At 38.5% G+C, this 15,522-nt stretch overlaps 1 protein-coding gene across 7 annotated transcripts in view; it reads right to left on the bottom strand.

The window, feature by feature from the left end:
- Positions 1–15,522, bottom strand: part of LOC140734382 (BCL-6 corepressor-like protein 1) — a 220,510-nt gene that overhangs the window by 29,357 nt on the left and 175,631 nt on the right. For all 7 annotated transcript variants that reach the window (XM_073058255.1, XM_073058257.1, XM_073058258.1 and 4 more), the window contains 2 exons: positions 9,747–9,913; positions 4,781–4,926 (listed from right to left, as the gene is read on the bottom strand). In XM_073058255.1, the coding sequence (XP_072914356.1) occupies positions 4,781–4,926; positions 9,747–9,913 (313 nt within the window). The remainder of the gene's footprint in view (positions 1–4,780; positions 4,927–9,746; positions 9,914–15,522) is intronic.

The following is a 15,522-nucleotide window of genomic DNA, read 5'->3' as shown; positions in this document are numbered from 1 at the left end:
TCTAAAATTAGAGCCAGCGGCTTTTAATCAGGTGCGCTCTGTAGTGCGAAATCTACGGTACTTACTAGCAGTATGCCAGAGGTATGTGAGTGTCACGCAGCAGGAGTGAGTGCCATTGCTATTACAAAGGAAAAAGTGCAGGGCAAACTCAAAGATCTTAAGGTGGATAAGTCACCTGGACCAGATGGACTACATCCCAGAGTCCTGAGAGATGTTGCTGAAGAGTTAACAGGTGCATTGGTCATGACTTTTCAAAAATCACTTGATTCTGGCATGGTCTGGCAAATGTCACTCCACTCTTTAAGAAGGGAGGAAGGTAAAAGCCAGGAAATTACTGGCCAGTTAGCTGAACCTCAGTGGAGTGTTGGAATCTATTATTAAGGATGAGGTTTTGGGATACTTGGGGACTAATGATAAATAAGTCAAAGTCAGCATGGTTAGTGGTGTTCCTCAGGGGTCAGTATTGGGACCGCTACTTTTCATACTGTTGGTCAGTGATTTGAATAATGGAATTGATGGCTTTGTGACAAAGTTTGCAGATGATAGGAAGATAGGTGGAGGGGTAGGTAGTGCTGAGGAAGCAACACAATTGCGGCAGGAATTGGAAGAATGGGCAAAAAAGTGGCAGATAGAATACAATGTTGAGAAATGTATGAAAATGCATTTTGGTAAAAGGTACAATAGTGCAGACTATTATCTAAACAGGAAGGTTCAAACATCAGAGATGCAGAGGGATTCTCAAAAGGTTAATTTACAGGTTCAATCTTTGGTAAAGAAGGCAAATGCAATGTTGCCATTTATTTCAAGGCAAATTAAATATAAAAGCACGGAGATAATGCTGAGGCTTAACAACACACCAGTCAGGCCACACTTGGAGTATTGTCAACAGTTTTGGGCTCCTTATCTCACAAAGCATGTGTTGTCATTGGAGAGAGTCTAGAGGAGATTTACAAGGATAATTCTGGGAATGAAGGGGTTAACATATGAGACGCATTTGGCAGCTTTGGGCCTGTAGTCACTGGAATTTAGAAGAATGCGGGGGGTTAATGGAGTTGAGTGAAATCTGGGATCAGCCATGATCAAATAGTGGAGCAGACCCAAAGGGCAGGATGGCCTAATTCTGCTCCTATGTCTTATGGATTTGTTGTGAATTTCATTAAGTCTATGATTTTTATTCCAAGTCCGGGCAACTGTTGGGTTATTGCACATTAAAGCTTGGATTGTCACAGTTGTTTGTAAGGCAAGTCTGAACAGTACTTCAATAACATTGCACCAACCTACAAGGCCCAGTATCAATACAGTTCACCTACAAACTGACCTTCAGTAAACATACTGTACAAGCCTGCTTCATTGTTATTTAAGTACTGGCATCACTGCAATTAAATGACTTGAGTGATAAAATTGAAGAAAAATCTCTTCTGTCAGTGTACTATGAAGTTTTAGAATTCTCTATTCCAAGGAATTGTGGCTTTTCCGTTGTTCTGTACATTCAAAACTTACATTGACAGAAGCTTGGGCATTAGGAAACTAAATAATACAGGGAAAATATGATGAACATGATATAGAAATTCAGCCATAATTTTACTGAATGGGGGAGTGGACTCAAGGGACCTCATACCATGCTTGAACTTCTTTCTTATTTTCTTACATACAGCTGACTGCATTCAATTAAAGTACATCGAAAGCATCTTACAAAGATCACAGTGAGAATGAAGGATTTAAAAATAATATTCCTACTGTACTCTGTTGGTTCTAATGAACCAGTCTCACAGAGTTTATCATAAATTAAATAGTTCACTATTTAAATAGTAGAACTAGTCCACCCACCCCCCAAACCCCCATCCCCCAGAATTCATAAAGGTCTGGTACACAGATATTGAAATAATACCAAGGCATGCCCCAATATGAAAGTGGGGTGCTGTTTTCATTCTTTTACAGCCTTTATGCTTTCTAAAAATGTTATTGCAAATTTAAGTGGAATTTTAACTAATTTTAATTGCCAACTGTTACAGCAGATAACCGAGTTACACCCGAATCCGAGGGGGACCAATATTCTTGTGGGCAGGTTCACTAGTGTTGTTGGGGAGGGTTTAAATTAAGTTGGCAGGGGATGGGAACTGGAGAGATAGGGCTAAGAATGGTGCAGTTTGTATACAAATTGATGCAGTGTGTGGTGGGGATTCTGATAGGCCAAAATTGCAGTGATAGGGATGAGTTAGAGTGTAACATGGACCAAAATTGAAAAGGATGACAAATACATGACTGAAGGTGTTTTATTTGGAATGCACAAAGTATACAGAAAAGGGTAGATGACTTTGTAGCACAGTTAGAGATTGGCAGGTATGATATTGTGCACATCACTGAGACCTGGCTGAAGAAGATCATAGGTGGGGGAGCTTAACATCCAAGGATTCACCTTGTATTGAAAGGACAGACAGGTTGGCAGTCGGGGTGGGGTGGCTTTGTAGGTAAAAAAAATGAAATCAAATCCTTAGAAAGAGGTGATATAGAATCAGAAGACGTAGAATCATTCTGGATAGAGTTAAGAAAGTGCAAGGGAGTAATATACAGGCCCCCGAACATATAAATTCCAATGGGAAATAGAAAAGGCGTGTAATAAAGGTAATGTTATGATAGTCATGGGCAATGTCAATCTGCAGGTAGATCGGGAACATCAGGTTGTTGCTGAATCCCAAGAGTGGAATTTGTTGAATGCTTACGAGATAACTTTTTGGAGCAACTTGTGCTTGAGCCCACTCGGGGAAAAGGCAATTCTAGATTGGATGTTGTGAATAAACCAGATTCGATTAAGGAGCTTAAGGGAAAAAGAACCCATGGGAGACAGTGATCATAATATGATAGATTCACCCTGCAGGTTGAGAGGAAGAAGTCAGATGTATCAGTATTGCAGTGGAGTAAAGGGAATTACAAAAGCATTCTAGAGGAGCTGGCCAAAGTTGATTGGAGGATGACACTAGCAGGGATGACAGCAGAACAGAAATGGCTGGAGTTTCTGAAGGCAACTTAGAAGGCGCAGAATAGATATATCTCAAAGACAAAAAAGGGACTAAAGAAGTAACCATGGGTGACAAGGGAAGTCAAAGACAGCATAAAAGCAAAAGAGAAGGCATATAATATAGCAAAAAAATGTTAAGTTAGAGGATTAGCAAGCTTTTAAAATCCACCAAAAAACATAAGCAGAGAAAAGATGAAATATAAAGTTAAGCTAACCAGAAATATCAAAGAGGATACCAAACATTTTTTCCAAATATACAAAGAGCAAAGAGAGGTGAGAGTGGATATTGGACCACTGGAAAATAACGCTGGGGAGGTAGTAATGGGGGACAAAGAAATGGCGGACAAACATAATAAATATTTTGCACCAGTTGTTACTGTGGAAGACACTAATCAGTATGCCAGAAATTTGAGCGTGTCAGAGGATAGAAGTGAGTGCAGCTGCTATTACAAAGGAGAAGATGCTTGGGAAGCTAAAAGGTCTGAAGCTAGATAGTCACCTGGACCAGGCAGACTACATTCCTGGGTTCTTAAAGAGATAGCTGAAGAGATTGAGGAAGCATTAGTAATGATCTTTCAAGAATCACAAGATTCTCGTATGGGTTCACAGAACTGGAAAATTGCAAATGTCACTCAACTCTTTAAGAAGGGAGGGATAATAAATCTGCCATGATGAATTGGATGACTAAATGGCCCAATTCTCCTATGTCCTACAGTCTAAAAAGAGGTAAGGAATTACCATTCAATTTCATTACTCTCCAAGTATAAAATGCTTAATCAAGCAATTTTGAAATGTTTTGTGGAAACTGTAGCACTAAGTGGGCAGTTAATTCATTTTAACAGTCTTATTTAAGAACTCTTTCAGCAGTCAGGTGTTGTTTTGCAGATTTTCCACGCATTTCAACAAGGAGACAAGGTCACAGTTCAATGTCTTTACTGACAGACAACACCTTGAACAATACACTCGGTCTCTTTCAAATCTCTTACTATCTTTCCTTTCAGTTAGTCCTGATGAAGGGTCTCGGCACAAAACGTCAACAGCGCTTCTCCCTATAGGTGCTGCCTGGCCTGCTGCGTTTCACCAGCATTTTGTGTGTGTTACTCGGTCCATACTGTCCACTAATTTGCTGTCCTCTGATTCACATACTCATGAGGTCATGAATCCATGCACGCAATCATGAGAAATAATTAGCTGCCTGCAAAAGTATCCTGTCAAAGGACTACCTATTGTGCATTATTCAAAAAGAGAACCTTGTGGGTTCAAAACCAACCACTGATTGTAAAGATTAACACAATCAACTGAAAGAGTTTGTTAACCAAGATCATTTCCTTTTAGGTACTTGAACACTTCCATGTATTTTTCCAAGTGTGTTATTGCTTTTATACTATTACAGGGCATATGTGTGCTGACTTGGTATACTGGGTACAGAGCAAAGTTTCTTCTGGTTCCCACCCCTTGTTATCTACAATAAATTTTTATCTCTATGGATAATGAGGATTTGTGTTTAGTACTGAGGAGTAATATGAATTGCCAAACTAGGTATTGGCTGAGGTGTTGGATGTGATATAATTAATTGTGTATGTGTGCAATCCAATTTTTTCATTTAAAGTACCACCTTAAATAATAATACAATAATAAGAATTAATTATAATTTGTTATTTTAATTGCAAGTTATGATCAGATATAGAAAACATACATTTTATGTCTCTGGGTAAAGTGAAAGATTATAAATATAAATATTGAATATGTAGTTTACATACATACCTATAAGAAAATGTTCCATGGGCTCACTATGAGTCATCTTCAGAACTGTCTGACCGGAATAGGTAGCGAGGGTAGGATCTGCACCATATGACAGAAGAACATGGACAACATCCAAGTTGTCATTCACAACAGCATCATGAATAGGTCTAAAGAAGTAACAAAAATGCAAAAAATGAAATTTGAAACCATTCTTAACCGGCCACTCCAGCTATATTAACAGCTAGCTAAAAATCATAATTATAAATATCACAATAACTGAAGAATAACTAAAGCAGTAACACATTAAAAATTTTATATCATATTTTATTTATATCATATGTTATTTGGAGAGAACGCATCCTGAATATGTCTGGGTAAAGCCCATCTAACTGTGAGATATTGCAGAGAAAACTTACTCCATCAGTAATATTCTATTAATGCAGAAATGAACACATCCAATTTGGCTAATTACTGCACAATCAGTCTACTCCTAATAATCAGCAAAATGTGGAAAGGCAGCATCTTTGATGCTACCAATTGTTGATTAACAATAATCTGTTCACCAATGCCCAGTTTAGATTTCAACAGGATCAGTTTAACTCAGAACTCATCAAAGCCTTGGTCCAAACATGGACCAGGGAACTGAATTTCAGACATGAAGTGAATTATGACATACAAACAAGCAGGATGAACTCAGTAGGTCGGGCAGCATCCGTTGAAATGAGCAGCCAACGTCTTGGCCAGAAACGTTGACTGCTCATTTCAACGGATGCTGCCTGACCTGCTGAGTTCATCCAGCTTGTTTGTACATCTTGATTTGACCAGAGCATCTGCAGTATACTTTGTGTTTATGAAGTGAATTATGTCCTGAGAAAGCATTTGGCTTCAGTGGGACCATCAGGAGTTCAAGATAACAGAAAACAATGCATAACACAGGGCAAAAAAAACCTCTAGTGATTAAGAGTGATACCTCATACAAAGGAAGACAATTGTGAATAAACATTCAGCCCGAGGACATCACTGCGGAAGTTTCTTAGAGTATTGTCTTAAGCCCAAACATCTACAACTGATCTGCTTCCCATCACAAAATCAGAAATGGAGATCCTTGTTGATGCTCACTCAATATTCAACTCTGCAGCAAATCTGAATACCCATATGATTGGCTAGTAAGTAGTATTATTCACACCAAAGAAATGCCATGTAATGAATATCTCCAACAAGACAGACCAACTAGCAACCCTTCATACCCTATGTCACCACAATTGCTAAATCCCCAACCATCAATATCTCGGGAGTCACCACTGAACAAAACCGCACAACCTTGGATATTCTGCACCTGACATTTGAAAGCTCTTCTCGTTCTGCAGATAACAGGTCAGGAATGCGATGGAATATACTCCCTTGAGTGGATGAATGTAGTTCCAAGCTCAATACCATCCTGGACAGTGGCTACTTGTTTAGAATCTTGTTTATGCATCTCCCGTAAAATGTGGTCAACTGTCTAAGCTATCCCAATACCAAATCCCAAACCTGCAATGTCTACCACCATGAAAGAGTAGAGCAGCTAGCATCTGTAAGTAACATCACCTGCATGTTTCTCTCCAAATCTTAATTAGAAACCACCATAATTTGAAATATATTACAGATCCTTCATTGTCACTGGATCTATATCCTAGGACTTTTAAACCAAGAACACTGTGGGAATACCTTCATTAGAAGGAAAGTAGTGATTGAAAATGATGGCTTACAACCACTTCTGTCAAGAGCAACTAGATATGGACAGTAAGTGCTGGCCTTCCTAACCAAATCCACAGACCTAAACACATAGTTAAGTTTCAAAATAAATGGAAGCTTTCTTTGTTTAACTATGCATTTACTAGGAAGTGAGCTAACCTTATTGAAACTACATAAATGAAAAATTCTTGGGGTGAAGAGATTATCATCACATCAGTACTGTCTTGGTTCAAACCGAGATCCAGTTTAAACCAACTTGCTTTCATCACTTACTGTAGGTTCAGACTGGCTTTACTCCAAGTAATTAATATGATCATAGTGAATGAAAAATACAAAACATCTTGTTTTGTTTTGATTTTTAATTCTTGAATAAAAACTGAAAATAATTTATAACATTTTTTTTAAATACCCCAATTCTCTTTTATTAAGAAAATTAATAACCTAATTTAGTGGTACATAAACTATTTTATGAAGAAGGCCCGAATGACAATCTGAAACATTTCAAGTGCCATTCAGACAAACAAGGAAGTTTCAAACTTCCTATGAGATCTTACCATTCAGAAATCTGCCTCTGGTAGCATATAAAATCTGGGACAGTTTCAAATTATTTACATATTTTTAATTTAATTGAACTTAATGAAAAATATTTAGTGGTTTAATAGTATTTTCTAATATTGAAAATGTTTTATTTACAGTTGCATGGCTTAATTGGCTGTCAAAACTCTACTGGGGATGGGCCATATGAAGCCTTTCTATTGGTCAGGTACGACCTGCAAATTTACCCACTTTCTGTCCTTGATTTCTTGAGTTGATGTAAATGAAGCCCATAGTTTGAAAGTGGATGCATATTCATAGCATCTGAAGCTGCAGACTCAGTATGAGTGTGACCTCAAATAGTATCACACTCTTCCCCCATTTTTCATATGCTTAAGTTAATATTAATTTGCTGGGATAAATATTAACATAGTTTAATAGACGTACTTTGTGGGACAAATATCAGTCTTAAGGCATTATATGATGAAAGAGCCAGAACTGAGAGAGCTCATTTTTCTCAGAGGGATACTGGGCTGAAGGGGATTGCAGAGAAATGGAGGGGTAAAAAGCACTAAATAAACATTAAAGCCAGAATGTTAAGCATATTTTGTTTAACTGGGAGTCAATGTCACTCAGCAAGAACAGGGTTGATGGCTATACAAATCTCCATACGAGTTAAAATGTAAGCAACACATTTTTTTTCAATGAACCCAAGTTTATATACTGTATGTTAGAATGAGGGAGGACAGTTAGGAATACTTAAGACCATAAGACATAGGAGCAAAACTAGGCCATCTGGCCCATCGAGTCTGCTCCGAACATTCAATCATGGCTGATCCTTTTTTTTTCTCCTCCTCAACCCCAGTTTCCGACCTTTGATGCCATGTCCAATCAAGAACCTATCAATCTCTGCCTTAAATACACCCAATGACCTGGCCTCCACAGCTGCATGTGATAACAAATTCCACAAACTCACCAGAAATTTCTCCACATGTGTTTTGAAAGGGCACCCCTCTATCTTTTGGCTGTGCCCTCTTATCCTAGACTCTCCCACAATGGGTAACATCCTTTCCACATCTACTGTCTAGGCCTTTCAACATTCAGAAGGTTTCAATGAGATCCCCCTCAGCCTTCAGAATTCCAGCGAGTACAGATCCAGAGCCATCAAACTTTCCTTGTATGGTAACCCGTTCATTCCTGGAATAATCCCTGTGAACCTCCTTTGGGGTATCTCCAATGCCAACACATCTTTTCTAAGATGAGGGGCCCAAAACTGTTCACAATACTCAAGGTGAGGCATCACCAGTGCCTTATAAAGTCTCAACATTACATCCTTGCTCTTGTATTCTAGACCTCTTGAAATGAATGGTAACATGTCATTTGCCTTCCTCACCACTGACTCAACCTGCAAGTTAACCTTCAGAGTGTTCTGCACAAGCACTCCTAAGTCTCTCTGCATCTCAAATTCCTGGTTTTCCTCCATTTAGAAAATAGACCACACATTTATTTCTATTACCAAAGTGCAATGGAATAGTTAACTCTGGAAGTTACAATGGCATAGACAAGGATATCAGCAGCACATGAGCTTATGGAGAATTGAAGTTAGGAAATGTCGCAGAGGTACAATTTATGTTCCCAGAGAGAGACATGAAGATGGTTGGAGGAAATTCCGGCACATTTCTACCGGATGTCAAATGAACACGCTAATAATTCTGAGACTCTGGAGGATAAAGAAAGTTCTGATGAGGTGAAGCTGGATGTCGTCAGTGTATACATGGAAAATGTCAAGTTTTTTGATGATGTGGCAAATGGATAACATATAGATGAGAAACAGAATGGGGCCAAGGATACATTATCAAAGGACACCAAGAGGAACAATACAAGTGTAGGAAGAAAAGCTGTGAAGAAAAGCCGTTACTGGCAAGACCAAGACTACAAATGCACAAGAAAGAATGAAACCAGATTAACAAAATGTCATCCGGTTATATGACAAGAATTGGAGGAGAATGGTAATTGCCCATATCAAAGGCTGTAAAGTCTAAAAAGGCAAGAAAAGATGTTTATGAAGTTATTACCTTTGTCACAATTTGATATCATAACTTATTTTGATTATAGTACATTTGGTACAGTGGCAAGGGTAAAAACTTGTCTGGAGGGATTCAACCAAAGGGTTCGTGATAAGATGGTGACAAATTTAAAACAAAATATTAGAGAGGAAAGATGGAGATGCAGCAGTAATTGCAAGATAGAAAGGTCAATAATTTTATTTTGAAGAGAAGAAAGATAATAAAAATTTTAAAGGATTTGGGAATTAACTGAGAAGGTAGAACAATTAACATCAGCTATCAAGGACATTGTTAAAGTAAAATAATAAATCTGCATTTACTTTAAGCCTTTCTGATCACTTATTTGAAGTGCACATGAAAGACAAGTTGTTAGTTGAGATGATAAAGGTGTTACACTACTCTTTTTATGGGATTCGATGCTACATAGCAGATGCACTGCCCTAAATACAAGACAAGGGAGGCAGTTGTAGCAATGACCTGCTATGTGTAATAAATGGATTTATTGAAGAACAAAGAGAGGTTTATTCACTGATTAAATAAGCTATATATAAGCTGTGACTGCTTGATATCAATATTGAAAACTGTTTCATTTTCCAACTTACATGCTCAATCAACAAAGATTCACAACTGTAAAGAACATATGCCATTCTTACCTGGTACCATCCTGGGCACTGCAGTTTACATCTGCTCCATGCTCCAGAAGCCGTGTGACAATGTCAAGCCAGCCACGTGCGGAGGCTTCGTGCAGTGCTGTATAGCCTGCATTATCCCGGTGATTGATATCACACACTTCATTTTCCAAACAGTAGATAACCACATCCTATACAAAGGGAAAACAACATCTGAATGAAACAGCAGAACAAAATTTACATCTTTACATTTGTATCATATTAACTTACAACTTCCATTTTTTAAAAAAGATATTCAATTATGTTTATATGGTTATTACAGAAATTCTGGCTGGTTTTAAGCAATATTTTCTTAATTATAAGGTAATAATTATGTCAGTCATAGATTATACATATCAATGGGAGGACCCTGGGGAATGTTGTGAACAGAGAGACCTTGGAGTAACAAATATATAATTCTGTGAAAGTGGCAATTTAGGTAGACAGGATGGTGAGAAAGACATAGACCTGCTTGCCTTAATTAGCTGATGTCTTGAGCATAATAGTTGTAATATTGTGTACATAATATTGGTTAGGCTGCACATGGGGCATTATGAGCAGACCTAGCCACCACATGAATAGAAAGGATGTGATTAAGCTAGAGGGTATAGTCATGATTCACAAGAATGTTGCCCAAATTGTAAAGCTTGAATTATAAAGAGAGATTAGATGAGCTGGGTCTGTTTTCAAAGCAAAGGAAGCTGAAAGGTGGCATGATGTAGGTTTATAAAATTGTTAAGGGCATAGATGGTAGATGCCTGATTCCTATGGTAGGCAAAAACCAATTCAAGGTGAGAGGAAAGAGTTTTCAAGGGATCTTGCTTTGTAAATAAAATAGTAATGTATTTCACTGACCCTATTTCATCTGAGAAGTTTTAATCAACTGAAAGGATAAATGTAAATTATGTTTTTGGGCCTTTTATTATGGCCAATGTTAATTTTCTCATTGCACCAACACATTTTGCACTAAAATGGTTTAATGTCATATCTGAATGGTTTACTTTCCATGCACCCTAGGATGATAAGGCTGCCACTACTCCCTATGGTGCCTAAATCAGCTGCTTTCCATGGATAACCTAGAAGTTCTGACATTTTTATTTTAATAAATAATTTAGTTTTGTAGTAAATCTTATTGACTAATAAAATTTACTAATAAATAAGCAACAGCTTAGTTCCCCAAACTCTTATCCTCCACTCAGCAACAGGGAGCGGTCAACAGATAAAAGCTATTTTTCAGAAAAATTTATTAATCTTTACACAATGTTTCCCAGTTATTTAAATAACCAAAATCACTATAACAACAATCATGTTTCAAAAAGTTCTTAAGTTCGTCATTTTAAAATCCGCCCACCTCCTTCTTGGTATATCCTTCAATTACCTTTTTCTCCCTAACACTTAAGTATCTTTGAGTCTATTTGTAATGCCTAATCCCACATTCTTAACCAATTTCACAATTTTAATTAATAAAATTTTCTTTTACCTTCTATCTCAGAAATGAGTATCTTATTCTTGAGCAAACTACCCAGAGGAAGTTAATTTCAGAAATTTATCTTAAATGGATAAGTTGCTTAATTGGAAGTATTTTCTAGATAACTTTTGGAGTAACAATTACCCTATTCACCTCTTTCCAATTAGTTGCGGCAATTTACTCTACCAGAGAATATCTAATATTTTAATACATGCAGTTGAGAGGAAATCTACAAGGCCAAGATGATAATTTCATAAAGAAAACAATATGCTTCATTTGGATGTGTGAAAATAGAAATTTACAGTAAAATTCTACATTACTAAAAGCGAGTTTAATTTAATAAACTGTGCACTGTACATTTTAGTTCAGATTATGTGTTAAAAATGACAGATCAAGAATGAAGATTTCATGTATTAAGTTCACCTGTAGACATTTAATTCTGCAAATTCAGAATGAACTTCAATTAACATTGTGTCAAGTCTGTAGAATCACAAGTGAAAACAACACACTATTATATCATTTCCCTGGTCTGGGTTTACATTTTGGCAAAGATACTACCGAAGTGGTTTTATGCCTACCAAGTTACAAGGTCTGACTTATTCAAACTTTCTGTTCTTAACATTTTTTTATCCTTTTATTGATTGTACTAAACAGGGACTTTCTGTCCATGTATCGCAAGCTATGGTTTCCTTCCATATTGTCATGCTTAAATAGCATTTCATTGGCTCTAATCCACTCCAGTGGAATCTAAGGTAGAGAAAGTTGCAATATAAATGGAATATACTTTTGTTCACTTTTTAAAACTCAATTTAATTGAAAAGTCACTTGGAAACTAAAGTCATTAACTTATTGTAAACTCCATCAATTCCCTGATTTCCTTTGCTGGGTTTTACATTGAAGAACCCCAGACAATGGCATCAAAGATTTGCAGCTCCTGCATGGATGGGAACATCCAAACTTTTAATTACACATGGCCCCTGACAGCACAGAAGACTCATGCAGAAGCAGTCATTCATTATAGTTATGTTGCCTGCTTCAGAATTATTAAAGACCACTCGCCAGAGTAGATGAGTATCTCTCTTAGCATAATGTGGTTTCATTTTCCCGGCCATGCTTCAAAGAGCATTTCATGGAGAACAATACAATCTGATCCCGTTCTGGCTTGATTGCTTGGTTGCACAGGTGCAGGTCAAGTTAGGAGATGCCCAGTGATACTTTGGATCCATGCAAAATGACCCAGAAATCACCACTGTCAAATAGTTTAAAATTATTCAATTTCGGGAAAATGGGCATTGCTAAATATTGCCTAAAACCTTCTGTCTTTCAGAAGGTAGTGACGAATGAACAACTGCAGAATTTCTAGTGAAGGCACTTTCACAATCCCATGTAGTAATGTTCCAGAATTCATGTCCAGTGATAAGGAGAGAACAGCACGATATTTCCAAATCAGGATGGAGTGCAAACTGGACTGCACCTGTATTTTTGAGGACCATTTCTTTTGTTTGTGATTGAGAAATGGTGTACTGAAAAGTTCCCAACCATCTTGGGGAGGTGGAACACTTTCTCCTGGGGGTAGGTTTTGTTCCCATCAAATTCAAAGTACATAACTGGCAGTGGTCACAGGGCCAAGATCCCAAGACACCTATCAAGGTTGATCAACAAAGCAAATTTGTGGGTGAACTTGAACAGTGACGTTAAAGGAAGACAATGATGATTCTTCATAATCAAGTGGTTGCCTAATGAGAGCTTAACCTGCTGATGTAGGAGTGGATCCTTATGCTGATTGGGAAACCAATCTACCTCCTACCCAAATCCATAAACCAGACTTTCCAAGTAGGCCTAAAATCTCTGCCCGTTCCAGCCCCACTGAACCCACATCCTCATACCCCATAGTTCAGTCCCTTCCACCTATATCTGTAACACTTCTCATGCCCCTGATCTCAGTAACTTTCAATTCCCTGGCCCTGACTGTCTCACCTTCACCAGGGATGGTCAGTCCCAATACACTTCTATCCCCAATCAAGGAGGCCTCAAAGCTCTCCACTTCTGTCTCAACAAAAGAACCAACTAATTCCCCTCCAGCCCTTTTCATTTCCCATCCACTCAGCCTCACCTATCACTTTCCAGCTAGCCTCCTTCCTCTCCCTCATCTTTTTATTCTGGTGTCTTCCCTCTTCCTTCACAGTCCTGATAAAGGGTCTCAGCTCAAAATGTCAATTGTTGGTTCATTTCCATAGATCCTGCCTAATCTCCTTAGTTCCTCCAACGTTTTACAGATATTACCTCTTTCCATCAATTAACCTGCAATAACCAGCAAGGATGGCTGCAGTGATGAGTGCCTCAGAGGAGGACAGGAGACTGAAACACTGTCAGGTGACAATGAAGGATGTCAGAGAAGAGAACCCCTTCACCAGGGACTTCTTGATTAAGAAGTTCCTGTTTGAGCATGACGCATATAACTCTTGCCTAAGGAATGCCTTCAATGCACTCCAATTTGCCTACTGTCACAACAGGTCAACAGCAGATACTATTTCATCATCTCTCCACTCAGCTCTGGAACATCTGGACAGTGAAGGTGCATGCATTAATATATTCTTCACTGATTGCAACTCAGCATTCAACAGCATCATCCCCTTAAAACTAAATACGAAGCACCAAGACCTAGATCTTGATACTTCCTTATACATCTGGATCCTCAATTTCCTCACTTGCAGACCCCAGTCAGTAATGATTAGCAAAAACGTCTCCTCCATGATCATCAACTGCACAGGTACACCACAAAGCTGTGTGCTTAGCCCCTTGCTCCATTCACTTTATACTTATGACTGTGAGGCTAAGAGTAGCTCCAACGCCATATTTAAGTTCACGGCTGTTGGCCAAATCAAAGGTGGTAACAAATCGACATATAGGAAGAAGAATGTATATTTGGTTGAGCAGAAGAGGAAGAAATCAGGGATCCAAGAGCTAATTGCTCATTAGGGAATTGGAGATCTTATGGACCATAGGAGAAAAGGGAGGAGGAGGGACACTAGAAGAAGGTTGATAGGCCGCTGAGAAAATAAGGAATAATGGGTGGGGGGGAGAATGCAGAATGAATAAAGAAAGAAAGGGAGGGGGAAGAAATTATCTGAAGCTAGAGAAATCAATTTTCATGCCATCAGGTTGGAGGGCATTGAGATGGAATACAAGGTGTTGCTCCTGCAACATGAGTGGCCTCATTTTGGCATTTGAGAAATATTGTGAGCAGTTTTGGGCCCCTTTTGAAAGATGTACTGGCATGGAGAAGATCCAGAGGTGGTTCATGACAATGATCCCCAGAATGATAGGGTTAACGTATGAGAAGTGTTAAATGGCTGCGGACTGGTACTCACTGGAGCTTAGAAGAATGAGGGGGGGAATCTCAATGAGAAGTCTAAGACCAGAGGGCACAGCCCAGTCTCAGAAAAGAGACATCCCAATAGAACAGAGAAGAAGGGGAATTTCTTTAGCCAGAGGGTGGTGAATCTGTGGAGACCAAATCACTGGGTATTTTTAAAGCAAAGGTTGATAGGTTCTTGATTAGTAAGGGTGTCAATTATTACAGCAGGAATGCTTAATGGGATTGAAAGGGAAAATGAATCAGCCATCATTGAATGACAGCGCAAATTCAATGGGTTGTATGCAATAATTCTGGTCCTATGGAGACACACACCGAGACAGACATCAAGTACTGCTGGTGAGGGTCTCCAAAACTGGTTGGTCATGCAGCATAGCAAGGCATCAGTAACAGAATGCTGCTGACTGCCACGATCCAGGCTACAAGAGTACGTGCTAAGGGATGTAATGAAACTCTGTGAAGCCAATGCTAAGGCTCTATGGAGAAGGACCACAGTATAGGTTCCTTTCTCTGTGGTACATGGAGGGTCAGAGTTGGATGGAGAACACCTTGAACAATGAATGAGACAATGATGCTATGTTTACTGTGTTTTTCTTCAGAATTCACACCACAGAATGTACTGACCATGAATGCAAAAGTTGTTGGCACTATTCTTCCTTTGTATATTTATAACACCAATAAAGTCTAATTTTGAAATTTAAAAAATAATTGGACAGAAGCCACGAAGTGGCAGTATATCCACATGACCACTGTTCTTGGTAGAGGTTGCAGGTGTGGAGCCACAGCAAGTATCTAGAGAGCATTGTGTAGATGGTACAGTGCAAAAACGGTAAACAGAACAAATGTTTAGGATAGTGGGTGATACATCAAACAAACTGGTTCCTTTATCTTGTACTGTGTTGAGTTTCTTATGCATT

The sequence above is a fragment of the Hemitrygon akajei genome, chromosome 10, assembly GCF_048418815.1.
Source record: "Hemitrygon akajei chromosome 10, sHemAka1.3, whole genome shotgun sequence".
NCBI lineage: Eukaryota > Metazoa > Chordata > Chondrichthyes > Myliobatiformes > Dasyatidae > Hemitrygon > Hemitrygon akajei.
The sequence above is the reverse complement of the archived record's forward strand: the minus strand, read 5'-3'. Positions and strand labels throughout refer to the sequence as shown.